Source organism: Pseudoliparis swirei, chromosome 9 (assembly GCF_029220125.1).
Source record: "Pseudoliparis swirei isolate HS2019 ecotype Mariana Trench chromosome 9, NWPU_hadal_v1, whole genome shotgun sequence".
Taxonomy (NCBI): Eukaryota; Metazoa; Chordata; class Actinopteri; order Perciformes; family Liparidae; genus Pseudoliparis; species Pseudoliparis swirei.
The window spans coordinates 4,589,335-4,615,560 of record NC_079396.1 but is presented as its reverse complement, the minus strand read 5'-3'; the positions used below and the strand labels follow the sequence as shown (position 1 = coordinate 4,615,560).

The 26,226-nt window shown below is 43.2% G+C and overlaps 3 protein-coding genes across 4 annotated transcripts in view; all 3 read right to left on the bottom strand.

The window, feature by feature from the left end:
• Positions 1 to 9,189, bottom strand: part of spen (spen family transcriptional repressor) — a 29,028-nt gene extending 19,839 nt beyond the window's left edge. For both annotated transcript variants that reach the window (XM_056423246.1, XM_056423247.1), the window contains exons 1-2: positions 8,765 to 9,189; positions 5,402 to 5,722 (exon numbers count right to left, since the gene is read on the bottom strand). In XM_056423246.1, the coding sequence (XP_056279221.1) occupies positions 5,402 to 5,722; positions 8,765 to 8,847 (404 nt within the window). In that variant the 5' untranslated portion in view covers positions 8,848 to 9,189. The remainder of the gene's footprint in view (positions 1 to 5,401; positions 5,723 to 8,764) is intronic.
• Positions 9,190 to 12,717: 3,528 nt separating this feature from the next.
• Positions 12,718 to 17,335, bottom strand: tmem82 (transmembrane protein 82). The gene is made up of 6 exons (XM_056422619.1): positions 15,417 to 17,335; positions 15,252 to 15,324; positions 14,977 to 15,160; positions 14,471 to 14,885; positions 14,096 to 14,283; positions 12,718 to 12,903 (listed from the first exon to the last, which is right to left on the bottom strand). The coding sequence occupies exons 1-6, from the start codon at positions 15,520 to 15,522 to the stop codon at positions 12,823 to 12,825; spliced, it is 1,047 nt and encodes a 348-aa protein (XP_056278594.1). The 5' UTR covers positions 15,523 to 17,335; the 3' UTR covers positions 12,718 to 12,822.
• An 88-nt stretch (positions 17,336 to 17,423) lies between these two features.
• mad2l2 (mitotic arrest deficient 2 like 2) lies at positions 17,424 to 25,607 on the bottom strand. The gene is made up of 8 exons (XM_056422633.1): positions 25,231 to 25,607; positions 21,938 to 22,056; positions 21,789 to 21,860; positions 21,603 to 21,703; positions 21,050 to 21,144; positions 20,665 to 20,738; positions 20,218 to 20,310; positions 17,424 to 20,065 (listed from the first exon to the last, which is right to left on the bottom strand). The coding sequence occupies exons 1-8, from the start codon at positions 25,268 to 25,270 to the stop codon at positions 20,027 to 20,029; spliced, it is 633 nt and encodes a 210-aa protein (XP_056278608.1). The 5' UTR covers positions 25,271 to 25,607; the 3' UTR covers positions 17,424 to 20,026.
• Positions 25,608 to 26,226: the final 619 nt, after the last annotated feature.

The following is a 26,226-nucleotide window of genomic DNA, read 5'->3' as shown; positions in this document are numbered from 1 at the left end:
ACAAAGAAATACTCGATTATAGAACTAGACAAGATAACTCCAAATCAAGCTGTCAATACTAAGCGTGAGAAAGAAGGTAATCACATCCTCGTCATGATTGACGCGGACATCCAAACCGTCTGGGCCATCAGAGATGTTTTGATTACATCGGTGTTAAGATAGGTCTAGTCAAATGTTTTTTGCCTGCTGGGTTGCACGTTGCTATGCCAACAAAAGAGCGGTAAGCCTAAATCAAAGACATTTGCAACATGAAAGAAACTTCTGGAAGTGTTTCTCATCAAAAGGAGAAGTCAGCCGCAGCCTTCGGTTGTGAACACGGGGCCACGAGGCTTTTTCGTTTGACTCGAGGAAAACATTTGTAATTCACGTTATAGGCTCTCCTTGTGTGGCGTTTATTAGTTTTCTAGGATTTTATTCTTCGAAAGAGGCGCATGTTCACGAGAACGACGTCAAATTGCATTTGGGTGGTGTAGGAGATCACCAGCTGACGGGGAAACGGGTCCCAGTCTGAGCGTTAGAAGCCATGCGGGTCACACAGGGGGCGACCGGGTTACATGAAGATAAATGGCTCGAGCACCTTCCTCTTCATCGCTGATGGCCCGCGATGTCGTGAAAGGCTTTTTGGTAAATGATCCATAAGATGAGTTTCCTAAAATGCCCAACCTGACCTTTACATCCGACTGAGAATGTGTTACTCATATTCACAAGCCTTTCTCTGAGGACTTTGATGGACTGCAATCATACGCTGAGACACATTTGAACCCTTTAAAAAAAGAAAAGGCGCAGGTGTCAAACACAAGGGCCCGCCACATTATTTTATGTGCCCCCCCGACGGCTTTAAAGACATGTGATCACCTTTTCTTTCAGAAAATTAAAAATTAAAAAATATCCCGTGCTTTTATTTTGAAGGTTTCAAATTAAATGGATTTATGTTACAATATTAGAAAAAATGTCGTATGTACAATATTTCTACACTCAAATAAACAATAATCAAATGCAAAGAGAGTTATTTAACCATATGTTTGAGTAGTTTACACAGAGTTACAGTTAAAACCCTTGAAGAGGCAGCCATGATGCTGATGTGGCCCTCGGTGAAGATTAGTTTGACACCCTTGCTTTAAGGATACACAATTTAGGTTGTTTGCACAGTAATTCTTAATGACGATAGTTAGTGCGACGTCACTCTGCGTCGTGACCAATCTGTGTCAATGTTGACATAAATGTAACCTATAGACACAAGCGATGTCAATGTACTGGCTTGTAAATGGAAGCGTTTCAACAAAAAGGCCTTTGCCGGGCGGCGCGAGAACAAAAGACTGCACGGTGAGCACATCGTCGACTGGATGTCGAAGCAGCTATAGCACTACGTCTGTATTTCATTGCACTATACGTAAAGTACAGCCGGTCCGGGGCCAATTCTGCTTCATCTTATTTGATTTAATCATCCGTCTGCTGGATTCATGAATAACATCTATGGTCTAACGATGTCTGCAGTGAAATTGATGGATTACCTTGACCCCTAGATGCTCCTGAAAATGCTAATTTGGTGGCGCAGGCTCACTGCTCAATAGATAGCCTTCAATTTCACTTTACACAAAACAGGTTCTACATTATTCATGGGGATTAAAATAATTCAGTTGGACTTTCTTTTTTTTTCTTTTCCTGCAGATTTCCCATCAGTGTTTGATTATTCGTCTGCTCCGGTGCATGCTAAACACATCAACTGTTTTGGGGATAACGGGGAGAGCATCGTTCACATGGATGCATCCCAGCAGAATGCTCAGAAGGGATTTTATGTGGAGACTCTGCCGTTGTGTGAGCAATACCTGCATATCAATTCAATTCTAAAATTTCCAAAAATATTTAGACATCGTTCAATGTTAAATGACCTCCTGGGACACCTTGATATGCTCAAAGCACAGAGCCTTGGTTGGATTTCTATCACTTTATGTAATATTGTATCATGATGTTGAGATATTTTTTCCTTGAGTATATATTAAAATACAGTAACCTTGAATATATATGTATATATATTTGTTTCTTCTTTTTTTTCAAGGGAAAAACAATTATATATATATATATATTAGTGACATAGTATATATTCAAGGGAAAAAAAACTAATATATATATTAATATATAGTAACCTTTAATATTTATATATATCTTTTTTTTATATATATATATATCTTTTTTAAATTATATATATATATTAATGACATAGTATATATTCAAGGAAACAATATCTGAAATTCTCTCTCTATATATATATATATATATATAGTGACATAGTATATATTCATGGGAGAATTTATTTTTTATTAACCAAAGAATTGGAAGAAGTGCTTTTGGTTTAATCCAGTGAATAAACTACAAATTACGGTGATCCATCAAACTGAAGCAACAATCCTGGAAAGACAGCACTGCCATGAATCAGTCCCATTTATTGATTTGCAATGTTCCCCCTCTACAGTCCAATACAATCAGAAATTAAATAAAGGCACAGAAATCAAAGTATACATGCGAGAGAAAAGTCTCTTATTGTACACGGAGACATTAAAATCCAGCCAGGGACTTGTAATCTCTCTACCTGCACATTTCCTGACAAGGACTGAGGCCGACTCACTAGTACGAGTGGAATTCTACAAAAAATAATCTTGAATTAGTTATACGTCTCAGGAGCTTAAGAAACAAATGTTGAATCTGCACCCCGTGGCATCTTATACCGGATTCATATTCTTCTCTTGTCCCAGAAAAAAAAGGAAGCTGGAGACATTTTAAAAACTGCAGCTGCAAGGCAGGAACAAAAGACACTGGTGCTGGAACTAATGATTACCATGATTATTATTTTAAATTAAATCAATCAATCATTCACTTTATGAAAGGCCTTTTGTCAGTGTTTTTTTTCTAAAGTCACATTTCAAATATGGTTTTGTTTTCCAACCTCTAGCCCAGAATTCAACCGTGACGCATTTAATTCAATATTTTATATATTATATTAATATTTTTTAAAGTGCAAATGTTAAGTATTTTTGCTTGATAACAAAATTCAATGTAGCAATATTATTAAATCAACTCAAAAAAAATACAATAAAATATACTGACAAGTAAAAATCCTAAACTAGACAAGAGCTTACATTAGAAGAGGTTAATTTAAGATGCATTTCATTCTCTCTCACTGTTTAATACATTATAAAATGTGAATATATATAATATATATATATATTTCAAATCCTTATTTATTTTGTACTCCTCTTATTCAGTGCAGTGCACCGCCACCACTTTACACTGCACATACAAGTATGTGATGAATCTTTGAATTCTTACACAGCCTTATTGAAGACAATATCATCATCTAAAAATAATATTAGAATAACAATAAATATATTTGTGTTTGTCTCTAAAATGGTGGATCTGGGTCTATTTATCATGAGTAGAACGAGCGTGTGGGTCAGGTGAGAGGAAGGGGGAAAAGGAAAACAACACAAGGTTAAGACTTCAGCACAGACACACAGGCGGTGAGAGCAGTCGATGTACCGGCTACTTCGGTTAGTGGGGAAGTGGAGAGAGAGAGACAGGGGTTCAAACTATAGGGGGTTAGAGAGGACAGCTAAAATACACAGGGCAGGACATACCAACCTTTTGAGAGAGAGTGGTAACTTGACCTATTATTCCAAATACAATCTAGGGAGACAGAACTTTGTGAGCGGGGGAAAAAAAGAAAAAAAAAGGCCAGAATGATGAGTGGCGAGGAGAGGAAGGGGGGGGAAACAAAATTGTTCACATTAGAAAGAAACGTAATCCTCGTCTTCAGGGCAAGGGACCTCTAGTGTCAAAATTGGCTTCGTACGGATCCAGCGTAGGATGCTTTGTATGCTGGAAAATGTCAATTGGAGTCCATATAACCATCCAAACGTAGGGGGGGGGGGGGGTGAATCCGGTAAAATTAATGCGTGATATCCATAAATCCCTCTTCAGAAAGTAGTGCACATGATTCCCCAAAGGCAGTGATGGAAGTGATGAGGAGGAGGGGAGGGGTAAAAAAAAAAGTCTTGCATCTTCAGTGTGAAGTCTTGGGCATTCCTCCTTTGGAAAATCAGATTAAGAGTGAAGAACATGTCTCTTTCTCTCTCTCTCCGTCAACGGTAATCCAGATTATTGTTCGTATAGGAGCACTGTGTTCATCCTCCAGGGCGGAGAACACTCAGAGCGGTTCTGAAGCTTGTGGATGTTCGGAAGAGTCCAAACAAGTCAGTGGGGGAAACGGCGTCGATCGGCCGCTTTGTTCACCGATTCTGCGTGCGTGCGTTTTTGTTGTTGTTGTTTGTATCCGTGTTTAAATTATAGTTCCACGTTCCAAGGAAAGGAGTGGGTAATCTGGGTAATCCACAGACGAGAGGCCGCTTAATCTCCAGCGGCTACTTTTTCAGTCCCAATTTCCAGCATTCTTCTTTTTTTGAATTGTACGATCCAAACATTAGTCCGTGTCGGTCCTCGTTAGATCTGGAAGTCTCGAGAATAATCTCCACAAAAACATGGAGGCAAGAAGGGAAACAAATTAAAATGATTTGCTCACTGTTTTTATCGTCTGTACTCAGTTGGATCACCGGTGGACGTCTCCCAGCACTCAAATTGTAATGCCCTGATTTTGAGTTATGATTCCAAATAAAATAACCACCAAAAAAAACCCAAGAGAACCAAGAAAGCAACCCGTACCTTTAAGCATGATATCCTGAAAGTATCTGGCCAGCGTTAATCCAACGGAGAGGGGATACATATCCTGTGTCGGTTATCCTCGTGACTCCAAGTGATCACCTCCGTGAAGAGTGAACGATAATCGGAAACCAAATTAGAGACTAATCCAAACAATGGTGGGGTGTTTTTTGTTGTTGTTTTTTTTACATATAGCGTGTGCTCTTGGTTGTTTTGTTACATGAGGGAAAAAAAGAGTGACATTAATCCACGAAGCAGGGCGCGTAACTCCAGATTAGGGGAATCCCAGGGATGGCTGCTGGACCACTCTCTCTTTTTCTCACCCCCCCCCCCCCCCTCAAACCCTGCAATCTCCTATAATCCTGGGATTTTTTTTTTTTTACCATATCCAATCTTTTGCCCCTCGTACTTTCCACCTCACAGAGATGTTTTAAGATCACAAAATATAATCCCCCCCCCCCCCCAACAGAATAAACGATAGTGGCTATTCCTAAAAAGGCGACTGATGCGCTACGATTTTGCTTGCATCACTTATGGAATATGTCCGTGTTGGCGCCCCTCCCCCGCCCCAGACAAGTAAATGAATAGATGGTGGGAAGATGCTTGGGGAGGTAAGGTGTAAGAAACCACGGTCCGTCCCCCCCCCCCCCCCCCCCCCCACCCAGTCTTCAGAGAAACTGTGTCCACTTACCCGTCTAGTCTGCGTTCATAGCGTCCGTCTCTGCTGTGGAGCGACGTGGGGGGGCCATACACGGTCCCCCCTGCCGCCCTCGTGAACCCTGATACGTCCCGGCCACGAGAGCCTAAGGACAGACTATCGTCCAGCCCCCTCGCCGCAGTGGGGATTGTGCCCGGTTCATTGTAATCAGTGCGCAGGTCTCTGTCCCCCATCTTGTTGATAGCGTTATGAGCCTTCTGAGCGCTTTTAATGTCCACAAAATCCACAAAGGCCGCGACTCCGCCTTCCGAGCCGCGCTTGGGCAGCACCTTGACGCTCTCCACGCGTCCATATCTGCAGAGAACACAGCGGAAAACACACGAGGTGATCACCAGGTTTTCAACCCAAATTACAGGAGGGGGAGGAGGAGGAGGAGGGGGGGCTTCAGTGTTTGTGAATTTGCAAACAGCAAGTGTTCAGTTTGGAATTCACAGTAAAAGAAAAATTAAAAAGCATTAAATAATGCACTTTCCTAAAGGATGACACCCGTTTCCAGATATAATATTGAATTAAATGATGTCAGAGAGAGATGGGGGTGGGGGGGATGCAAGGTGGCTTTGCTCCCCTTATTCTCGGCTCTGTGGTACTTTCTTCTTTCAAGGCAACAGTAACCCAGCAACTGGCACATTGCGTGTCATTAAATGTATATATGTTCTGACATCAGCATGTGGTGTAGGAGGAGGTGCGGTGGTGGTGCTCATAATGAAAGCTACTGGAAAGCACACAGATGAGATTTGGAACAGAAAGAAAAAAAGAAGAAAAAAAAGAGACATTTCCTGATTTGCTTTGTGCGAGTTCTAAAAAAAAAGAACACAAATAAACCATTCTAATTCAGAATGCACTATGCGTGTCTATATAGCTTTTTTCTGATGCATTATTAGAAAAGAATACGTGTGGGTTACATTTTAAACATCATTCCACCTTATGTTCCTCCCTCGACTGTAAACCCTTAAAAAAGGTGTATTATTTTATTGTAGTATTTATTGATAAGCGTCCCATTGTTTCCTGAATCATCCTCTCGCCTTAGTGATGGCTGAATTTAACTGATGGGAAAAAATTTGCGAGCCCAGTCTGGGTTTACAAAGCCTGCCATCATATCTCTCTCTCTCTCCCTCCCCACTCCCTGTATTTTCGCTGTCCGACGGAGGTGCCCATAATAAATGTATTGCCAATGCCCCCCACCCCCCCCTAACATTGAACAGCCTCTGACGACGACGCCATTTTAGAAAACGCCGCGGTTCCCACTGCTTACTCATTCAGCCCGTCCCCCATCTTCAATGACTTCCATCACACACACACACACGCGCGCGCAAACACACACACACAAGCATCGCGGCTGTCATGCACCTGCAGACTCAGACTCCCTCGTGGGTTCAAGCTGCAGCCGAGAGGCAGCCTCGCCGACAGTCGCCCCCGCCCCCACCTCCGACCTCTACCCCGAAACATAACATTACGCACATCATAAGCGCGGGCTGATGTAAAAGAAAACGACACATGGGTGTATGAGTCCATTATTGCGCGTTGTGCGCGAGGCGCCACGAATCAGAGACATGCACTGGCCATGTTTGCGATGCATCCATCCCTCTGTAAATAATAAGAGAGCAGGAGGAATGGGTAATTTATATATACACAAAAGGTGCCTCCCGGTGACACATGTTAAACACATGATTTATGATGATTAATGTTGGTGATTTGGCAGCCTCGGCGCGCGATATGGCGACGCCTACACAACCCAGGCAGGAGCGCATCACGTATGAGAGGCACACTGCTGTTATTAGGAGGTCTGGTCGGGCGCATATGGACAGAGAGGCGGGCTGCGATTTCCTTGACAGCCGAGGAGAGAGAGGGGGGGGGGGGAGAGAGAGGGGGGAGAGAGAGTGTGAGAGAGCGGGAGATGGAGAGAGAGAGAGAGAGCGAGGCGAGCGCGCGCAGACAACCGTGATAGCCGCATGCATACACACAAAATCATATTTACATTTATTTTGTTGGTCTTCTCTCCCTCCGGTAATGACAACAAAGCCGAAAGATAAATGGTGCATGTGTTTGTTTTTGTTTTGTTTTTAAATATGCACCACAGAAAGGAAGAGAATAAAAGAACAAAAATGGAGCTCGATCAGAAATATCGGAATTAAAATATCGATAAAAAATAAAAATCAGATCACGCTGCGGGGCTTGTGTGCAAGTCAGCAGCTGTGTGTGTGTGTGTGTGGGGGGGGGGGGGGGGCAGAGGAGCAAACGCACCAATATTGTAGCGAAGAACAACCCCCACTTTGTGTTGTGTTCCTACGCGCACAAAGTAAACACGGGTAGCTATACTGTAACGTTTCGATGTTGCATGAGAGTTAACGCGGAGGAGCACCACCAACACCACCACCACCACCCTCATCATCATCCTCCACCCTCCTCTGCTCGATCGCAGCCGATTTGCAACAACGTCGATGCAGCGTGGATGTCGCGTCACTTTGGGGGGGGGGGGTTGCTTTCACTGACTCGTGTAACATTTAGATTAGGACGCCACAGAGAGAGATAAAATAGATCCGGTTCTTGCAACAGCTACAGTGCGCGCTTATAATACGTATAGGTACATAGTGTGCCGATTGACTGTCCGTGCACGGGGGGGGGGGGGGGGGTCTGATTGGTTGGAAGCGCTGACCCGACCAACCGACTAAAACGCCGGGTGGCACGCGGCGGCACACTTTTCACACAGAATCTGCCAAAAAAGATGCAGACTGCGAAAGTGCAGCGGCATGTTACGATGCGAGCAGCGGAAGTTTGTTTACCGTTGTAGAAAATTAAACACACGTATACACACGCGCGCGCGCACACACTAACATGTAAAAACAATGCGTTTTATTTGAACGGCACCCAGGTAAAAAAAAAAAAAAAAGGTTCCTGAACAGTCCCGTGGGCACCTGGCGCGAATGACCAGCCGCACACAAACACAAACACACACACAAAAAGGACCAGCAAAGTTATCGTTGCAGCCTATATACAAGTTATAAGTAACAGTGTCACAAATGGCAACAAACAACAAAACATATGTCCGCAAGCCGCGCGGGTCGGTGTGACGCGCGCTGTGGCCGGGTGTTTTGTTTTTGTGCGTCTCCGCTCAAATGCAGCACAACGTTGCCGCTCATGACAGCAGTTGCCAAATGGGACTCTGCTACAGGGGGGGGGGAACCTCCTGCTTCATCCACACTTCACTCAAAATATGACACAACAGAGAGAGGAAGAGATGCTGGCCATGCACGTTACATTACAACAATTATCTCTCACACACACACACGTATATATACACAAAACGCACGCGCATCGTTAATTCGCGTTTCCACTCACCGCTTGAAGTGCTCAATGATTTTTTCCTCTCGCACATTTTCGGGAAGATTTCCCACCCATAGATGTCTGGTTTCCCGGACCATACTGTGTGCTCCTGCTCCCCGCTCATGCAGATGAGTTTGCGATGTCAGTTTCCTCGCGTGCAAAATAGAAGAGAAAAATTAAAAAGCGTTGCAAAAATTAAAAAAACGCCAGACGAGAGGGGGGAAAAACACGAAATATAACCGGCGCAAATCATTGACTGGTCGCTGTGACCCAATGTAAACCATCAGGCTGGATCACGGCACGCGCTGTTAAGATACACTTCACTGTTGAAAAGCGCGATCTTGCACCTCGTGAACGCGCTCCGGACTGTTTCCGTGACTAGGCGCGTCCCTGACACCATGCGACCTTTTGGGTGTCGAAAGAAAAGCATGTAGCTTCCTAAAAAGATGCAGCAACTTCGCTCTCTGTAATGAGAGGCGCACCGCGCAGGCGTGGCTTTGTGTGTGAACTTCTTTTTTTCTCCCTGATGAGATCGTCTCCCGCTCGCTGCGCATGCGCGAGAAAACCCCTGGTTGAATGAAGGTGCTTTGACGTCTGAGAAAGCTTTGACTCTGCAGGAGGATCCCATCCCGTCCGTGCTCGTCTGGTGTGTGCAATGTTTATTTATTTATCTTGTTTACACTTTGCATAAACTACACACACTAAATGAAGCCGATTTTCGATATTTTTTTGGAGAATGTTTTGTTCATAGACCCCTTTTTTTTTATCAATGCACAGCAATATCATCACCCCACATTTATCGGGTGAGTCATAGGCCCACATATTTATTTATTTATTTTTAAGTATCAGGCTTGCTGCATCTAGGCTGACGAGGTATGTTCAGGATTAATCAGAGACTAAATACTTTTAATTCTGGGTACTGGGATGGTCTCCAGCCTCCTGTGACTCTGTACATAAAATGTTCTTTAGAAAATGGATGGATGGACCAATGACATATTAGTCCCCATGTCTACACTTAGGTTGACATTTTAAATGACATGCAGGGATGTAATACACATGTGAGGGTTTGCTGAGTTGACTCCCGAATTAAAAGCCTTAAAAAAGGTTTTGTAGAACATTTCAACACATAAATTGGAAATGTGTGCCTGCAGGAAACAGGAAACTAAGGGCCTCTTGTAGGTCCTTCTGAGTGTTAACGATTAGAACATTTGAGGCTGTGATGAGCTTCAGTAAAATAATATGCTGCAAGTTAAGATTCGTACAAAGTGCAATATCCCAGTCATTGCTCTGAGGCTACAGAGCAGCCTCGTGATTAAACAGAATAGATTACAGTCTAGAAACTGTATTTCTTTGTTTAAGAGACTTTTTTCTCTTAAAAACTGGTCCATAGATTAACCAGGAAATACATATAGTGTTCAAACTAACTACAACTGCCATGGGTTACGAAGACATGTTGTTCCTTTAGGGTGTGGGTTTGACACTCGTGGCAAAAACAAAGCATTCAGTCAAACCAAATGCCTTTGAGTTGACTGCATGCATTTCAGAAGAAACCCTGTAATATCCTTGAGCAGTGCATTATGAGATCTGCAGGGATCGCTCATAAAAAAAATTGTTAAAAAAAACAAAACACAAAATGAAACAATCATGCGGGCTGACATGATGACACATGTCAACAATATGCAAAACCTGCCCCTGCAGCGCATAATTGTGCAATGAGAGCAATGTAACAGGTAGAGACAACGACGTGTATTCATCCGCACGTTGCTTTATCATAATGGGCTTCATAATGTGTCCGAGTCCCTTGTCTGCCTTTTGCTGATGCGTCCAGTTCATTTGGGACAAATAATGCGTTAACTAATTTGCCACTATACTGCATAAAGGCTCTTCAGTCAAAAACCTGGTGTGAGCTGTTTCAAGCTAATAAGTAACATGAGCAATCAGGTCCATGTCCAAAGGTACAAAAGACAGTGATAAACATTAATAAGGGGTAAATAAAAGCGCCACTGGTTTTTTTCTTGTTCTATGTGTCTATCCTTGAAGGACTATCTCATTTGTTATGATAGTGCTTGTGTAGCCTATTAAAAATGTAAACAATTCTTAATATACTCTGGGGCTCTATATTTATTTGATTTTGACGTTAATTTACTCCTGTTGTACATATTCGCCCATATTCGCAGAATGTAACATTACAAAATATATATATATTTAAACGATTGTTGAATTGAAGTGTGTTCCAGTCAAAGCTCTGTTACTACACGACGGCATTATTCTGCTTCTGTTGCTATATTAAGCACACACATGAAAGGCCCGAAGTGCGCTTGCGCTGAAATGCGGTAACAAGGGAGACGCGCAACCGTTGTGCGCATGCGTCCGGCGTGCCAATCAGATGAGAACAGAAAGAAAGAAAGAAAAAAAGAGTCTGGAAATGTACTGAGGGCGGCTGACCGGGACTCCTCCGTCATTTCAATGGGCAGTGGCGCCGCGCTCGGCCGCTCGTGGAGGACGTCCTCCCGGGGTCTACTCAACTCGTCCTGATGTGGAACTTTTATGCACTTAAAAAAAGAAATCTAATAAATCTACGGGAGTACAGTTTCCTAATTTGGTGGATCGAGACACCGAAACTAAATTATCCTCTTCGGTGATTCTCAGATGGATTATCTTGGGGACTGGACCCGTCCGGCTCTATGTGCTGCCCCCCCTCCTCCCTCCAACCTCCCCCCATGTAATTTCTCACGTTTTTCTCTTCTTTTTTTGCTCCTTTTATCTTTTTTTTTTTTTTTGACAAGGAATGCCTGGACTGATTAAACACAAAGACATCTCTTGGAATACGTGTGTGTCAGTCCGCAGCTCTCAATAAAGACGCATCTCTGTACACGAGGACCCAATGAGACGCGGCTGCTGCTATACAACAACAAAAAGTCAATATTATTGAGAGAATGTCGCAAAAGATGTTCCAGACAGTTCCAAACATATCTTAGAACAAGTGTTATAAAGCGAGTGTATGAAATAAATATGAAATAAATGCGATTTATCGACTTGTATTATTATTATTATTATTATTATTATTTTCATCTATTTCAAGGTAGTTAATTTCCGAGCAAATCCAAAGTAACCGATCCGTTTCTTTGTCTAACGCCATTTTGTGTGTGACTTCACAGCAATAATGTTGTCGTCAGCCATTTTGCCTTTCCTTTTTTTCTCTTTTTGAAGTGGAGAGACGAGTCGAAATGGGAAATGACAGCCTTTTTCTTCTTCTTCTTCTTTCTTCCTTTAGGCCCGATACAGTGTTGTGATGAGATTGAGCTCGCTACGATGCCAGGTCGTTAAGATAAACTCAGTCATCGCCTGATGTGTTTGGAATGGACTCAACGTCTGTGGTATCTTTTTGATAAGACACATTTTTTGTTTAAAAAATAAATGTTTGAAAAAAAAACCTTGACGTGAACCGTGTGGTTCTCATGTCATTTGTACCCGCTTTGAAACCCATACTATATGTAATTCAGCCTACATCATATCACAATATAATATTCATGTTTACTTTTTGGTTGACTATATCTTTGGTGAGATGAAAAAGGAAATACAAAACATTCTTGAGCCTCCTTAAATCCCACGATGGTGGCTGAATGTGAACATATATAGCCAAAATGTCTATTTGCGACCGTCTTCTTATCAGCAGGCGCCGAACAAAAATGTTTCGCAAGCTCTTTGGAACAATGAGGATTATAGATAACATATCATTAAAGATTACAGCATTGGTGCATCCAAGATGTAATGCAGACTCCTAGAACAAAGTCCAGCCAGGGCTGCAGGTGTTAACGTCAAAATCACCAAGAAAATCAGATGTATAAAGAGAATAAAGTCACAATGAAGCCGATTGTTCTGTGGCTCATGTGCAACTATTCCACATATTCCACAAATGTAATATATTTTTACTAGATAACCTGTTTTTTCAAACACATTTCAGTCGCTCTGCTTTCCTCTTTGGAGTCTTTTTTTTAATGAAAAAAACATTACACTGAATACAAAATAGTACATTTTTGGTGTGGCCCTATACGAGGACTAAAAGGACGCTTCTATCTCCGATGCTCCTTCTCTTGTGTCTGTGGTCTTCGTCGAGGCTCTCCTCTCGCGTAGTGTGTGGCGTCCTCTTCCTCCTGCAGTGTGTACAAGTATGAGAAGATGAACCGTCATTACTTACCCAAAATAGTACCAACACAGTTATATTAAACACTTGTGTGGGGGTTTCAACTTGGCTCCAATGTATTGTTGTCGTTGAGGTATCAATTTTATGAACCTATATATGTGCTAAATATATTCAACCACCTTTCAAAGCAAATCCACAAAGGTATACAACTCTTTCTTTTAACCAGGCTAGAGGAAAAGTAGGCTCAGTATTCTGAGTCAGGTGTTACTTTGGCCTGAATCTGTCTGGGGGATCTTCTCCCTTCTCCACCTGCACTCAAAAAAACGATTCAAGCCCTTCTTAGAGGTGACACATTTAAATATTGTTTGATACATTTAAATAAATCAATTGCAAAACGAAGATATTTATTTTGAATGGGTGTAACACAAAATGTATGAATACTTTCATTTATTAGATTTATTTAGGTTACACTCACAAAAACGATTCAAGCCCTTCTTCGAGGTGACACATTTAAATATTGTTTGATACATTTAAATAAATCAATTACAAAAATAGATATTTATATTTAATGGGTGGAACACAAAATGTATGAATTCTTTCATTTATTAGATTTATTTAGGTTAGATGGTGTGCATATCAACTCAAAATAAATGTGTTTCATTGAGGACTACCCTTTGCGCATGCGCCAGCTGAAAATCAGTTGTTTACAAGGTGAAGACACTTTCAGGGCTGTACGGTGGTGTAGTGGCTAGCACCGTCACCTGAAAGCCAAAGGTCTGTGGGTTCAATTCCCAGTCGGGGTGTTCCTTCTGTGTGGAGTTTGCATATTTTCTTAGTTAGTTAGTTACTTTATATTTTGAGTTGGACAAACACAAATTAATTTAATTTAATGAATATTGTTATTTTATTTTAGATGTATTTGATACAAATGAGTTGGACTAACTTAATTACATTGTATTGCACTGATGTGCTAAATTTGAGTTGGAGTTGCATATAATTATTGGATGGAAAACCTGCCAACAATTTAATTGAGTTCATCCAATGAGTCATTTCTTTGAGTGTGGGACACACGTTAGAGAACTTCATCCTCATCCTGGGACCTATAACACCCGCATGATATTCCGGCCCAGTTCGGGGGGTCCCGATGGACGGGAAGTGCTTACGGGGCCCCTGTGTGTCGCTCCCAGGGAAGAACCACTGACCTGCGATAATGCGGCATCGAGCAGATCCTTAGTGGGGATTAGACAGCTGGCTTCACCCAGGAAGCACATTAGGATGTGGAGCACGTCAGCCCAGCGTCCAACAGTCAGCATCAGGACCGTTAAACCGCCGAGACGCACCACCACCGTGTTCAGCACCGCCTGGCTGCCGGGCTGACGGTGTTGGTCCTCTGCAGAACAGAAGGGGGCCGTATAATTTGGATGGGAATTTTACAGAATTTCAATATGCAGTCAGACAATAGTGAAGAGGGGTCCTTAAACCTCTGAGGCCAGATGGATCCGCGTGTCTTATGAGTGTTGCACACGTTTCACCTTTTTATTTTATTTTGTATTCTTTTTTTAATACACGTTTCTCACCCTGCATGTACACAACCAGCAGTGTGTAGCAGATAGTCAACGGGGTCCAAAACCGGAGGGCCTCAGACGTAGAGAGGAAGTGCTGATTGATGATCGACACCGCGGCCACCGCCGCCACGGAGAAGGTGACGCACACGGCCCGGCACAGCGCGGGCATCAGGCGGCGGCCCCACGCGAGGAGGCCGATGCAAATGCCGCAGTAGCGCTGCGAGCTGTGCAGCTTGTACAGAAGCAGGACGTGGCGCAGCAGCAGCGCCGCCTGGCCCGCCAGGAACCAGCCGAGCGCCGCGGCCAGCAGCAGGCACAGCCAGCGCTGCGTCGCCCCCTCGTGGAGAAAGTGCAGACTGCAGCTTAGAGCGCAGCCGAGGGAGAACTGGCTTTGAACCAGCAGCTGCTGCACACATCTCTTGGAGTCCTGGATTATGAACACAAAACCGGATGTTATAATATATGCTGCAGAAGTTATGCGAGCAAAGTGGGCATATTGTCATCACGTGGTTTCTCACAGGTCCTGCTGTGGCCAATCCGGAGACGGCTCGAATACAAAACTCCAGCACCACCAGGGAGGCGACGCGGGAGCCCACCACGGCCAGCGTCCCGGTCACGAGCAGAAACTGGAGCTTCCCAACGAGTCCGGAGTGAGCCCTCCTGTGGTGACCGGGGGTCGACGCGTCCTTTGTGTCACTACAACTGTGAGACGTGACAAAGTGAAATGCGTAATAAGTATGTCGGGTGAGGATGGCGCGCGACATAACGCAACGTGGAGGGGTCGTTTCCTCACCTCTCCTCTTCTAGAAACAAGTGCAGCCTCATCAGGGAGCAGAGCACCGAGATGCCACAAGCACCGATCAGTCCTGCAGGACACACACACACACACACACACACATATTTAACACTGAGAAAACAGCAGCATTGTGGGACGTCAGAGTTAAAATGAAGAGCTCACCTTGAAGTAAACAAGTCACTGGATTTGCATCAAGGGTGAACCACTCCGGTATGTAGGAAGTCGGAATGAACGACGTGATGAAGGAAAACATCGTCTTGAACACCATGATGTGTGGCTTTATTCCTGATGTGGGGACAGAAACAGAAACAATGGAGTATCCGCTCAGCTCTCGCTGTGCCTCGGGCGTCGAGCTTTGCTCACCGGGAGCCTGCAGGGGCCAAAGGTCGCAGGAGCGTCGTCGGTGGAGCAGAGGGCCCTCGGTCGCCTGACTCACAGAGTGGAGGTTACTAGGCCACGAGAAAGGCTTCACACACACAGGGGAAGGCCGGGGATAGGCCGGGGATATACTCTCAAGCAGGGACGTGCGGTCAGGGGAGGCATGAGTAAAAAAAGTGTTTTAAAAAGTTTAAAAAAATAATAATGATAACATCAAATTCATATTAGTATTTGTCCACCGATCTTTATGTGTGACTAATTTCGAACATTTGATAGTCAAAATCGCTGAATTTGCCTATTTCCTGTTCAAATACAGGATGAAACGAGAGTTGAGGCGACGAGTCGGGCTTCACCTCTGATTGCGCAATCCATCACAAACTGGGTTGAGACATGCAATTGGCCCGTGCGGGTTGCCGTATCTCTGCATGTCGCCAATATAATGTTTGCAGATATGTTTATTTGCCCTGATTTTCCACAGTCTGGCTAAGGTCTTTAACCATTACAGTTTAATGTTTGTAAGTGACATATTTAGTATTGCTGATGGGAAATAAAACCGCAGTGAAAAGGCGCAGGGTGAGGTGATAATACTCTGCCTCATGGAAGGGGCGCTAGTGAGCCAACGGGTACTTGTTGCTGCTTCTTCTACGCTGAGGCGCCAGGCGAGTCAAGTCCGTTTGTTTTTGTATTTTGCTACGCCAGACTGCCAACATGGAAGAGAATTATATATCTAAGCTTAAAAATGTCTAAAAACTGGACTTTCAGTCAAAAGGGGACGTGATTAACACAGGTAGACCAACGCCGGAGCTAAAAGGTCTGCTTCAAACTTTTGTTTACCTTTACGTATCTCATAAAATTTGAATATTTCCTCAGACCAAGTAAAAAAAAAGATTTATAACAGCAAAACAAACTCAACATTTGAAAATGTGTTTCCAGGTGTTTCGAGTTAATTAGACGATTCAAGTGATTTGTTTAATACCCTACTAGTATACTTTTTCATGATATTCTAATATTTAGAGATAGGATATTTGAGTTTTCTTAAGCTGTAAGCCATAATCAGCAATATTAAAAGAATAAAAGGCTTGCAATATTTCAGTTGATTTGTAATGAATCCAGAATGCATGACATTTTTGTTTTTTAAATTGCATTACAGAAAATAAAGAACTTTATCACAATATTCTAATTTTCTGAGACAGTCCTGTATATACATAAGGAAGTAGCTGCAGGGCGATACATGTGTCCGCCACTAGGTGGCAGTAGCGAGTTTTGCCATGACTGGCGCCGTAATTTTTGTCTTAAACAAACAAGTTAGACCAGCATATCACAGACGGTGACGCAGCTATTAATGTGAGTGAGTCTGTCTTGGTGTTTACAGGTGAGAAACGTACACAAGCGCCATATATATATTAATGGTATGTTCGCTCGCTTTGGCGGTGCTATATTTTGATAGTTATTAAGTGTGTAGTAGTTAAAGAGAAGACAGTTAATTCGCCGTTTAGCTAGCGGATGCTCATAGCGCGCTAGCGTTCCCGGTTCTGTGCTGTGACGCTGACGTCAGCACAGAAAAGTGACTAGTGACGTCACGGAGCGCCAAAACAGAGTCTGTATATAGAGTGATTTCCAGCAGGAATTTACTCTGTGCATCTCACACAGAGCTGCCCTGACTTCAGACAGGGTTGGCTCTGAGATTCAGAGTCGGGTGGGTGGGACGGCGATTCTCAGAAACTTCAGACTGAGATTCAATCGCCAGGACAAAAAAAAAAACACGAATCAAATTACTCCAAAACAAGACTATAATGCTTGTAAATCAAGTTTATTCACACATATATTCACGCTACTTTGCATAAAAAATAAAAAATCCGCGAAGTACGAACACAACAGGAAAACAGCGTTATCTGGTGGATCAGTGCCCTTAATGTAGAAACACCACTGCTCTCAAGTGGTCTGCAAGCTACAATTTGAAGTATTGTTTATCTCATATATTCTTCTTTTTCTTTTCTTTTTTGTCACAGAGGGCTAGTGGAGGTATGGAAGCCCATTTCCTCGACTGAGAAAAAAAATTAGGATCCTGTAAGTCATAATTATGAGATAGTATCTCATTATTATGAGATAGTAAGTAAAAATAATGACACATGCAATCGTCAGGTAGAGCTAATTATGGCAATACAATGTGAAATAGTAACTACAAATATTAAACTGTATTAAGTTGTAAAATGCTTTAAAAAAATAAAGGGTTTATGAAAAAAAGCTGTGTACAATACTCATGATAATTGAACTGACATCCGTCACCCGAGCCAACAACACAACGACAGTCTTCCTCCGGCTGCTTCAGGTTCCAACGATGTTATTAAGCTGTTATTAACATAATAAAAACACTGTGGCAATAACCTCTGATGTAGGAAACAGGATTTCCTCCCGACTGTTAAAATGTAATTCAACCTGAAAAAAGTGACATTATATTCAACCAATTCACATTTTCACTCAGGGAAGGAGTCAGTGTTTGTGTTGTCGACCCGGGGTCTGATGAGCAGAGACAAACAATCCACACAGAGCATAACATGGCCCTTCATCACGAGAAAGAATCAGAGAAGCAGATAAACAGAAAGTAACCGATGGATTCATGAATTTATTGGACCGGCTGTTCTCAGTCAACCAGTGAACCACGACCGAGCTCTCATTCCAAGACTTCAGACCCATGAGCACTAATTACATTTATTTGATTGCTTTTTCAATTAAATTACATTTATTTTGTATAGCCCCAAATCCTACATTTCAACGTGAACGTGGATCACAGTCTACTGCGATGAGGTGGAGCGATCGATCATAAAGCTCTCGTATTTTGTTGATGTTCTCTTTCTCTGATCTACGACAGAAAACAACTAAAAATGCAGTTTTCCGCATTGCCTGAATGTACTTTCATAAGATAAGACATGAATCCAGTATTTACATTAACAAGGAAAAGGCCCAGTTCTGCTGGATGCTCTTATTCTGCTCGCAGAACTTTCTACGTACATGAAATTAAAGTTTTATGTAAATGGTTGTAAAATCACATTTTACTGTATTTATTACCCTGATAAAACTTTAATGTTGCAACCGGGCATCGACAAACTCGACTGAATATTAAATAGTATCAAATAGTGTCTCGCAAGTGCACAAGAGTTAAGCCTAAAAGTCACATCGTCATATTACGGAGTGTCATATCAATGCGCCCTTTGTTGCATGACATCATCACGCTGCTGTCCTGGTCTCGGTGTCAGCTGGGTGTCTTTAGGGCGTAAGTTCACTGAATCAGAGGTCTGGGAAAACTTAAGCTCCCATCAAATGACCGGGTTTTTAAAATAAGGCAGTTTACAGATGTCATCTGATCTTAATGTAACATTGGGATGCATGTAGGGACTAAATCATGTATAACACTTGTAAAAAGAGCTTCCTGTTGGCTGTTCAGCTTACATTTAGGACTCTGCAGGGAGGACAGAGAGTAATAGATCTTTGGCGCGTGTGTGTGGGTCTGTCCTTGAAGACTTTAAACCATCTACATTGAGGGTTATTCCATGAAGAATAACTGGATGACCACCAAGAGTCATTGGACAAAGTGTTTGCTTAAATACACACCAACACAGATATTTATATAGTGGTGGTACTTTAAAAAAAACTTCTTCTTAATTACAGTTCAATATTTGTTCTTTTCACATAGTTAGCAGCAGTACAACTGTTGCTTCGTCACAACATAACAGCTTTGAATTTGTCACATAAGAATGGAGGCAAACATTACGACAAAAAACAAAAATAAACACACACACACACACACACCACCCACAGCTCACACTGCATCTCTGAGCAGTAATACTGTCGACACCATGAACGCCATGACTCAATGTGACATTATAGTGACTCCTAAAAAAGTGTAACGGGGCCTCACCTCTGACCTCCCTGTGGATGTGAAAAGACAACATCTGGAAGCATGAGCGCACGCACGCACACCTGGGGGTTTACCGATACCTGTGGCTCGTAGACGTGGTCGACATTGGAGTCGATACCCTGTTGCGCTGGCGTGTGATCGTGGCGGTGCAGCAGCTACGTTTGGATCGTGCCGCTGCCGCAAAGAACCGAAAGCGATGAAACACGAGACGCGGCGAAGAAAGGACTAAACGCATTCATGCGGATTTTTGCGGAGGCGTGCGATCGAACCGCCGGCGGAGGACAAACGATCTGTGGCTTTCTTGATGGGATGTCCGACTGCTGCCTCCGTGCGACCCTCGATGCCAAGCCGCAACACACACACACACACATCTCACTCTCACTCTGGATGATGATGTGTTCAACAAAAACTTGGGTCGGGTTTTCGTTTGGTTTCCGACGGCGTGATATACTGATGAGTCGGCGGCGGCGGCGCAGGCCTACGTTTTCTGGGCTCTCTCTTCCACGTAGAGCTGCATCTGTTAGAGACAGAATGATCAAAGAGAGAAAAGGGTTCAACACGATGACATGATTTCGGTTTCGGGGGAAAGGTGCAGCAGATTACGACTACCGCACGCTCGCGTTTGTGTGTTTCGGGTTTTTTTCTCGAGTGGGAGGTTTTTCCGCTCACTTTCACGATGTCCGACGTCATGGTCTTCAGTGGGATGAGTCTTGGCTCCTGCATGTGGACCTCCTGCTCATCGGCGACAATCCATGGAAAATCCTGGAGGGGGAAATTGGGGGGCGGCTGTAGCTCAGTGGGATAAGGGGGGCCGTCCTGCAACCCCAAGGTTGTCGGTTCGATCCCCGCTCTCCCCATTAGTTGCAAGTCGAAGTGTCCTTGAGCAAGGCACTGAACCCCCAGTTGCTTCCCGGGCGCTTCACCGCAGCCCACTGCTCCTTAATAACTAAGGATGGGTTAAATGCAGAGAACTAATTTCCCCTTGGGGATTAATAAAAGTGTATATCTTATCTTAAATGCACAAATGTGACGCAGCAGGCGCACGCCGTTGCTCGGCATCGACGTATTATCGGAGCCGGGAAAAACTCGGGGCTCATTGATGCGTCGGACGCTCACCTTGATGACCTGAACCTTCTCCATGTTGCGTGTGGCAGCGTCTCTGGTGTGCACCAGCACTGTGAACGAACACCCTGTGACAAACAAGTCTAGGATTTAGTACCCGTCCCGACCCGACTACAACTTAGGCATCATTCAATGCCAGCGTGCGTATACGCGCAATTTATTTTGTCAATCCGGTTTCACAACTTTCTGTACGTGAAGTTAAAAGTTGTAGAAAAGGTTCGTAAAGGTAGTTACAGAGAGGGGCGGAAGATGGACTTTGGGAACCACTCGGTTGAATCACGCCAGAGAATCGGAGCAAATTATTAATTTCTTTGCAAATCCTCGTGAAAGTTGTGTAACGAGTGCGTCTGCCATGTGCGTGCTCCTTCGGCGACGTTACCTGGTGGGTTGTTATTTAAAACCGCATCACACACGCTGATCTTCAGGATGAACGCCCGCAGCAGCTGCTCCACGTGGGTCAGTAACGTGTCCGAGCTGCAACCACAACAAAAAACGCAGGTGTTCAGGTTACCACAAATGTATGACAACAGCTAGAATGGGCACTCGGTAGAGCGCATACCTTCGCATATCACAAGATTGGGCATTGAATTATGAACATTGTGGCATTAGTTGCATGCCAATTGGATCCAAATTTACCGCGCTATGGTAAAAATAAGATTTTGACCGTTTCATGACCTTGACATTGACCTTTGACCCGATCGATCCCAAAATCTAATCAAATGGTCCCCGGATAATAACCAATCATCCCACAAAATGTCATGCGATTCGGTTTAATACTTTTTGACTTATGCGAATAACACGCACGCACACATACAAATACACGGCGATCAAAACATTACCTTCCGCATTTTCAATGCGAAGGTAACAAGCACGTTGTTTATACTCCATATTAATTTGTTTGAAATGAAAATGAAAAGAAGGGGGGAAAAAACCTGATGGACAGCAGCGGCGGTTGGGAGATCTCAAACACAAATCTCTCGACTGGATGATGCTCTTTGTCCATGATGACCACCGCAACCTTCTCCGCGTCATTCTGGGAGGGAAAGTAAAGATTCAGAAGGGCACGGCGGCGATGGTCGCGTTCATGAAACGGGCCTCGGCGTCGAGTCTTGACTTACCTTCTCAATGAGAGGCTTTACGCAGTAAAGTGTGTCTTGTATATATTGATTCAGCTCCGGGTGACATGACATCTGGAAAACAACAAACACTGAAGAATCCTTTTTGTGAGACACGACTCGGCGGGCGTGCACATTGTATTCATCTGTACCTGCACGGGTACATTGTACTTCTTTCTCTTCTGGAATATTCCCGGGGGATAAACTTCGCGGACGTACAGGATGAGATGAATGGCGACCTCCAGGAACTCGCACAGGATGTCGGCGACCACTGGAAAAGAGGCGTCGGGCTGGTTAACCACGCCCTCGTGCATTTCATTTGTTCACAGGAATAAAGTGCCGGTGTTCAATTGAATTGATATCGTTTAGCCCAACAACAACAAAATCACAAATTAAACTCAGATGGCTCGACAATCTGTACACGTACGACATCCTCTGTCCCGGGAACTCATCAGTACAGGACCCCCTCCCCCCTACCAAAATAAACCCTTATAAAAAGCAACAGAGGAAGATACCTCCATCAGGATGGAGAGAAGTACAAAGGCTGTCACGCATGTCCAGAATGAACAACAGAACAGAATTACAACACATGCAATGCATACGACAGCAGTTATTCATACGAGCGCAGGTATGTATTATGCAATGCCCACAGGACAGTGTGTACCCATAATAGGAGAGCATGCACACATAATAGGAGAGCGTGTACTCATAATAGGAGAGCGTGTACTCATAATAGGAGAGCGTGTATTCATAATAGGAGAGCATGTATTCATAATAGGAGAGCGTGTATTCATAATAGGAGAGCATGTATTCATAACAGGAGAGCGTGTACTCATAATAGGAGAGCGTGTACTCATAATAGGAGAGCGTGTATTCATAATAGGAGAGCGTGTACTCATAATAGGAGAGCGTGTACTCATAATAGGAGAGCGTGTACTCATAATAGGAGAGCGTGTATTCATAATAGGAGAGCATGTATTCATAACAGGAGAGCGTGTACACATAATAGGAGAGCGTGTACTCATAATAGGAGAGCGTGTATTCATAACAGGAGAGCGTGTACTCATAATAGGAGAGCGTGTATTCATAACAGGAGAGCGTGTACTCATAATAGGAGAGCGTGTACTCATAATAGGAGAGCATGCACATAATAGGAGTGTGTACTCATAATAGGAGAGCATGTACTCATAATAGGAGAGCGTGTATTCATAATAGGAGAGCATGTATTCATAATAGGAGAGCATGTACTCATAATAGGAGAGCATGTATTCATAACAGGAGGCGTGTACTCATAATAGGAGAGCGTGTACTCATAATAGGAGAGCATGTATTCATAATAGGAGAGCGTGTATTCATAACAGGAGAGCATGTACTCATAATAGGAGCATGTATTCATAACAGGAGAGCGTGTACTCATAATAGGAGAGCGTGTACTCATAACAGGAGAGCGTGTATTCATAATAGGAGCATGTACTCATAATAGGAGAGCATGTATTCATAATAGGAGAGCGTGTATTCATAACAGGAGAGCATGTACTCATAATAGGAGCATGTATTCATAACAGGAGAGCGTGTACTCATAACAGGAGAGCGTGTACTCATAATAGGAGAGCGTGTACTCATAATAGGAGAGCGTGTACTCATAATAGGAGAGCGTGTATTCATAATAGGAGAGCATGTATTCATAACAGGAGAGCGTGTACTCATAATAGGAGAGCGTGTACTCATAATAGGAGAGCGTGTATTCATAACAGGAGAGCGTGTACTCATAATAGGAGAGCGTGTATTCATAACAGGAGAGCGTGTACTCATAATAGGAGAGCGTGTACTCATAATAGGAGAGCATGCACACATAATAGGAGAGCGTGTACTCATAATAGGAGAGCGTGTACTCATAATAGGAGAGCGTGTATTCATAATAGGAGAGCATGTATTCATAACAGGAGAGCATGTACTCATAATAGGAGCATGTATTCATAACAGGAGAGCGTGTACTCATAATAGGAGAGCGTGTACTCATAATAGGAGAGCATGTATTCATAATAGGAGAGCGTGTATTCATAACAGGAGAGCATGTACTCATAATAGGAGCATGTATTCATAACAGGAGAGCGTGTACTCATAATAGGAGAGCGTGTACTCATAACAGGAGAGCGTGTATTCATAATAGGAGCATGTACTCATAATAGGAGAGCATGTATTCATAATAGGAGAGCGTGTATTCATAACAGGAGAGCATGTACTCATAATAGGAGCATGTATTCATAACAGGAGAGCGTGTACTCATAATAGGAGAGCGTGTACTCATAACAGGAGAGCGTGTATTCATAATAGGAGCATGTATTCATAATAGGAGAGCATGTATTCATAACAGGAGAGCATGTATTCATAACAGGAGAGCGTGTATTCATAATAGGAGAGCGTGTACTCATAATAGGAGAGCATGTATTCATAATAGGAGTGTGTATTCATAATAGGAGAGCATGTATTCATAATAGGAGAGCATGTATTCATAATAGGAGAGCATGTACTCATAATAGGAGAGCGTGTATTCATAATAGGAGAGCGTGTACTCATAATAGGAGAGCGTGTATTCATAATAGGAGGTGTATTCATAATGGGAGGCGTGTACTCATAATAGGAGGCGTGTACTCATAATAGGAGAGCGTGTACTCATAATAGGAGAGCATGTATTCATAAGGAGCATGTATTCATAATAGGAGAGCATGTATTCATAATAGGGCATGTATTCATAATAGGAGAGCATGTATTCATAATAGGAGAGCATGTATTCATAATAGGAGAGCATGTATTCATAATAGGAGAGCATGTATTCATAATAGGAGAGCATGTATTCATAATAGGAGAGCATGTATTCATAATAGGAGAGCATGTATTCATAATAGGAGAGCATGTATTCATAATAGGAGAGCATGTATTCATAATAGGAGAGCGTGTATTCATAATAGGAGAGCGTGTACTCATAACAGGAGAGCGTGTATTCATAATAGGAGAGCATGTACTCATAATAGGAGAGCGTGTACTCATAATAGGAGAGCGTGTACTCATAACAGGAGAGCGTGTACTCATAATAGGAGAGCATGTATTCATAATAGGAGAGTGTGTATTCATAATAGGAGAGCATGTACTCATAATAGGAGAGCATGCACATATCATAAGAGAGCATGTACCTATAATAGGTGGGCATGTATCCATAAGAGGACAGCGTGTACCCATAATACAAATAATGCCTCTAATTGTCTCTATTCATAGGCTGAGTCAGGTTTAACTGAAACTATAGCAACTGAACTTTGTCAAAGCCACGTTGAACAAATCAGGGGCGATAAACTACCGCTCAATGACGCATGATTAACTGCGTCATGCGGTTGTGTGTGCGTGTGCGTGTGCGTGTGTGTGTGCGTGCGTGCGTGCGTGGTCGACTCACCTTGTCCGAAATTGAGATCTTGCCTCGTTAAAGTTGTCATGTTTTATTTTGCCGGCCAAAACAACAACTGTCAAGTGAAGCTAGCAGCGAGCGGCCGTTACGAAAGCGGAGAGCGGTCTGTCACGCGACCATTATCTCGAGGCGGGTTTTTCTTTTCTTCAGTTGGTTCTTTTGTCGCTGGCTCGTGATGGACGGTGTCACGCGACGCGGACGGGAGCACGAGGCGTACACCGTCTTCACGGAGAACCTCGACACGAGCCGAGGACACAAAGAGTTTTAACAGCCCGAAAAGAAACGCGGCTTTTTCTCTTCACCTCCTCCCCGCGGTTCACCGAGTGGTGTTCCAAGCTTCGTGGCGCATTTTACTGACGTCACTATTTGTTTACATGCGGCCTGACCGTCCACTGGTGATGACGTTGCTTTGTCGCGCGTTTCTGGGTTTACTTTCTCGATGGGTTTATTGGAAACTACTAGGAACATTGTGAATAGCTAGAAAAGGTGTATATATTCTATTTTTAAAAGTATATATATATATATAATTATTATAATATATTTTGTTTTCAACAATTGCACATGTATAATTTACAGCTACCTCTTAGTGGCTCTGCAGTGAGTCAAAGCACAATTTCCATAGGAGAATAAATGCAAATGTATGTTTTACATGTGCACACATAGAGTACATTGTTTTAGATAGATAAAATCACAATACTAATGTTGGAAGGCTTTGAAATTAATGTGCATTTTTCCTAAGACGAAGGCCAACGGGACCATTTTTCATGGGTAAAAATCATGGAAGAAAGGACACAAGGAGTAGACCATGATACACCCAGGTAGAGGCTTATCTCCCGGAGGAAGAAGGGGGGGGGGGAGTTCCTTGACCCCAGGCCAGTCCCCATGGTGCACTGACGGGGGAGTGAACGCGAGGAAAGGTATTACATCTGCATGGGCGAAAAGAAGAAACGAGGTCTTCGTTTGGGCTTATATTTTAATCTCCTG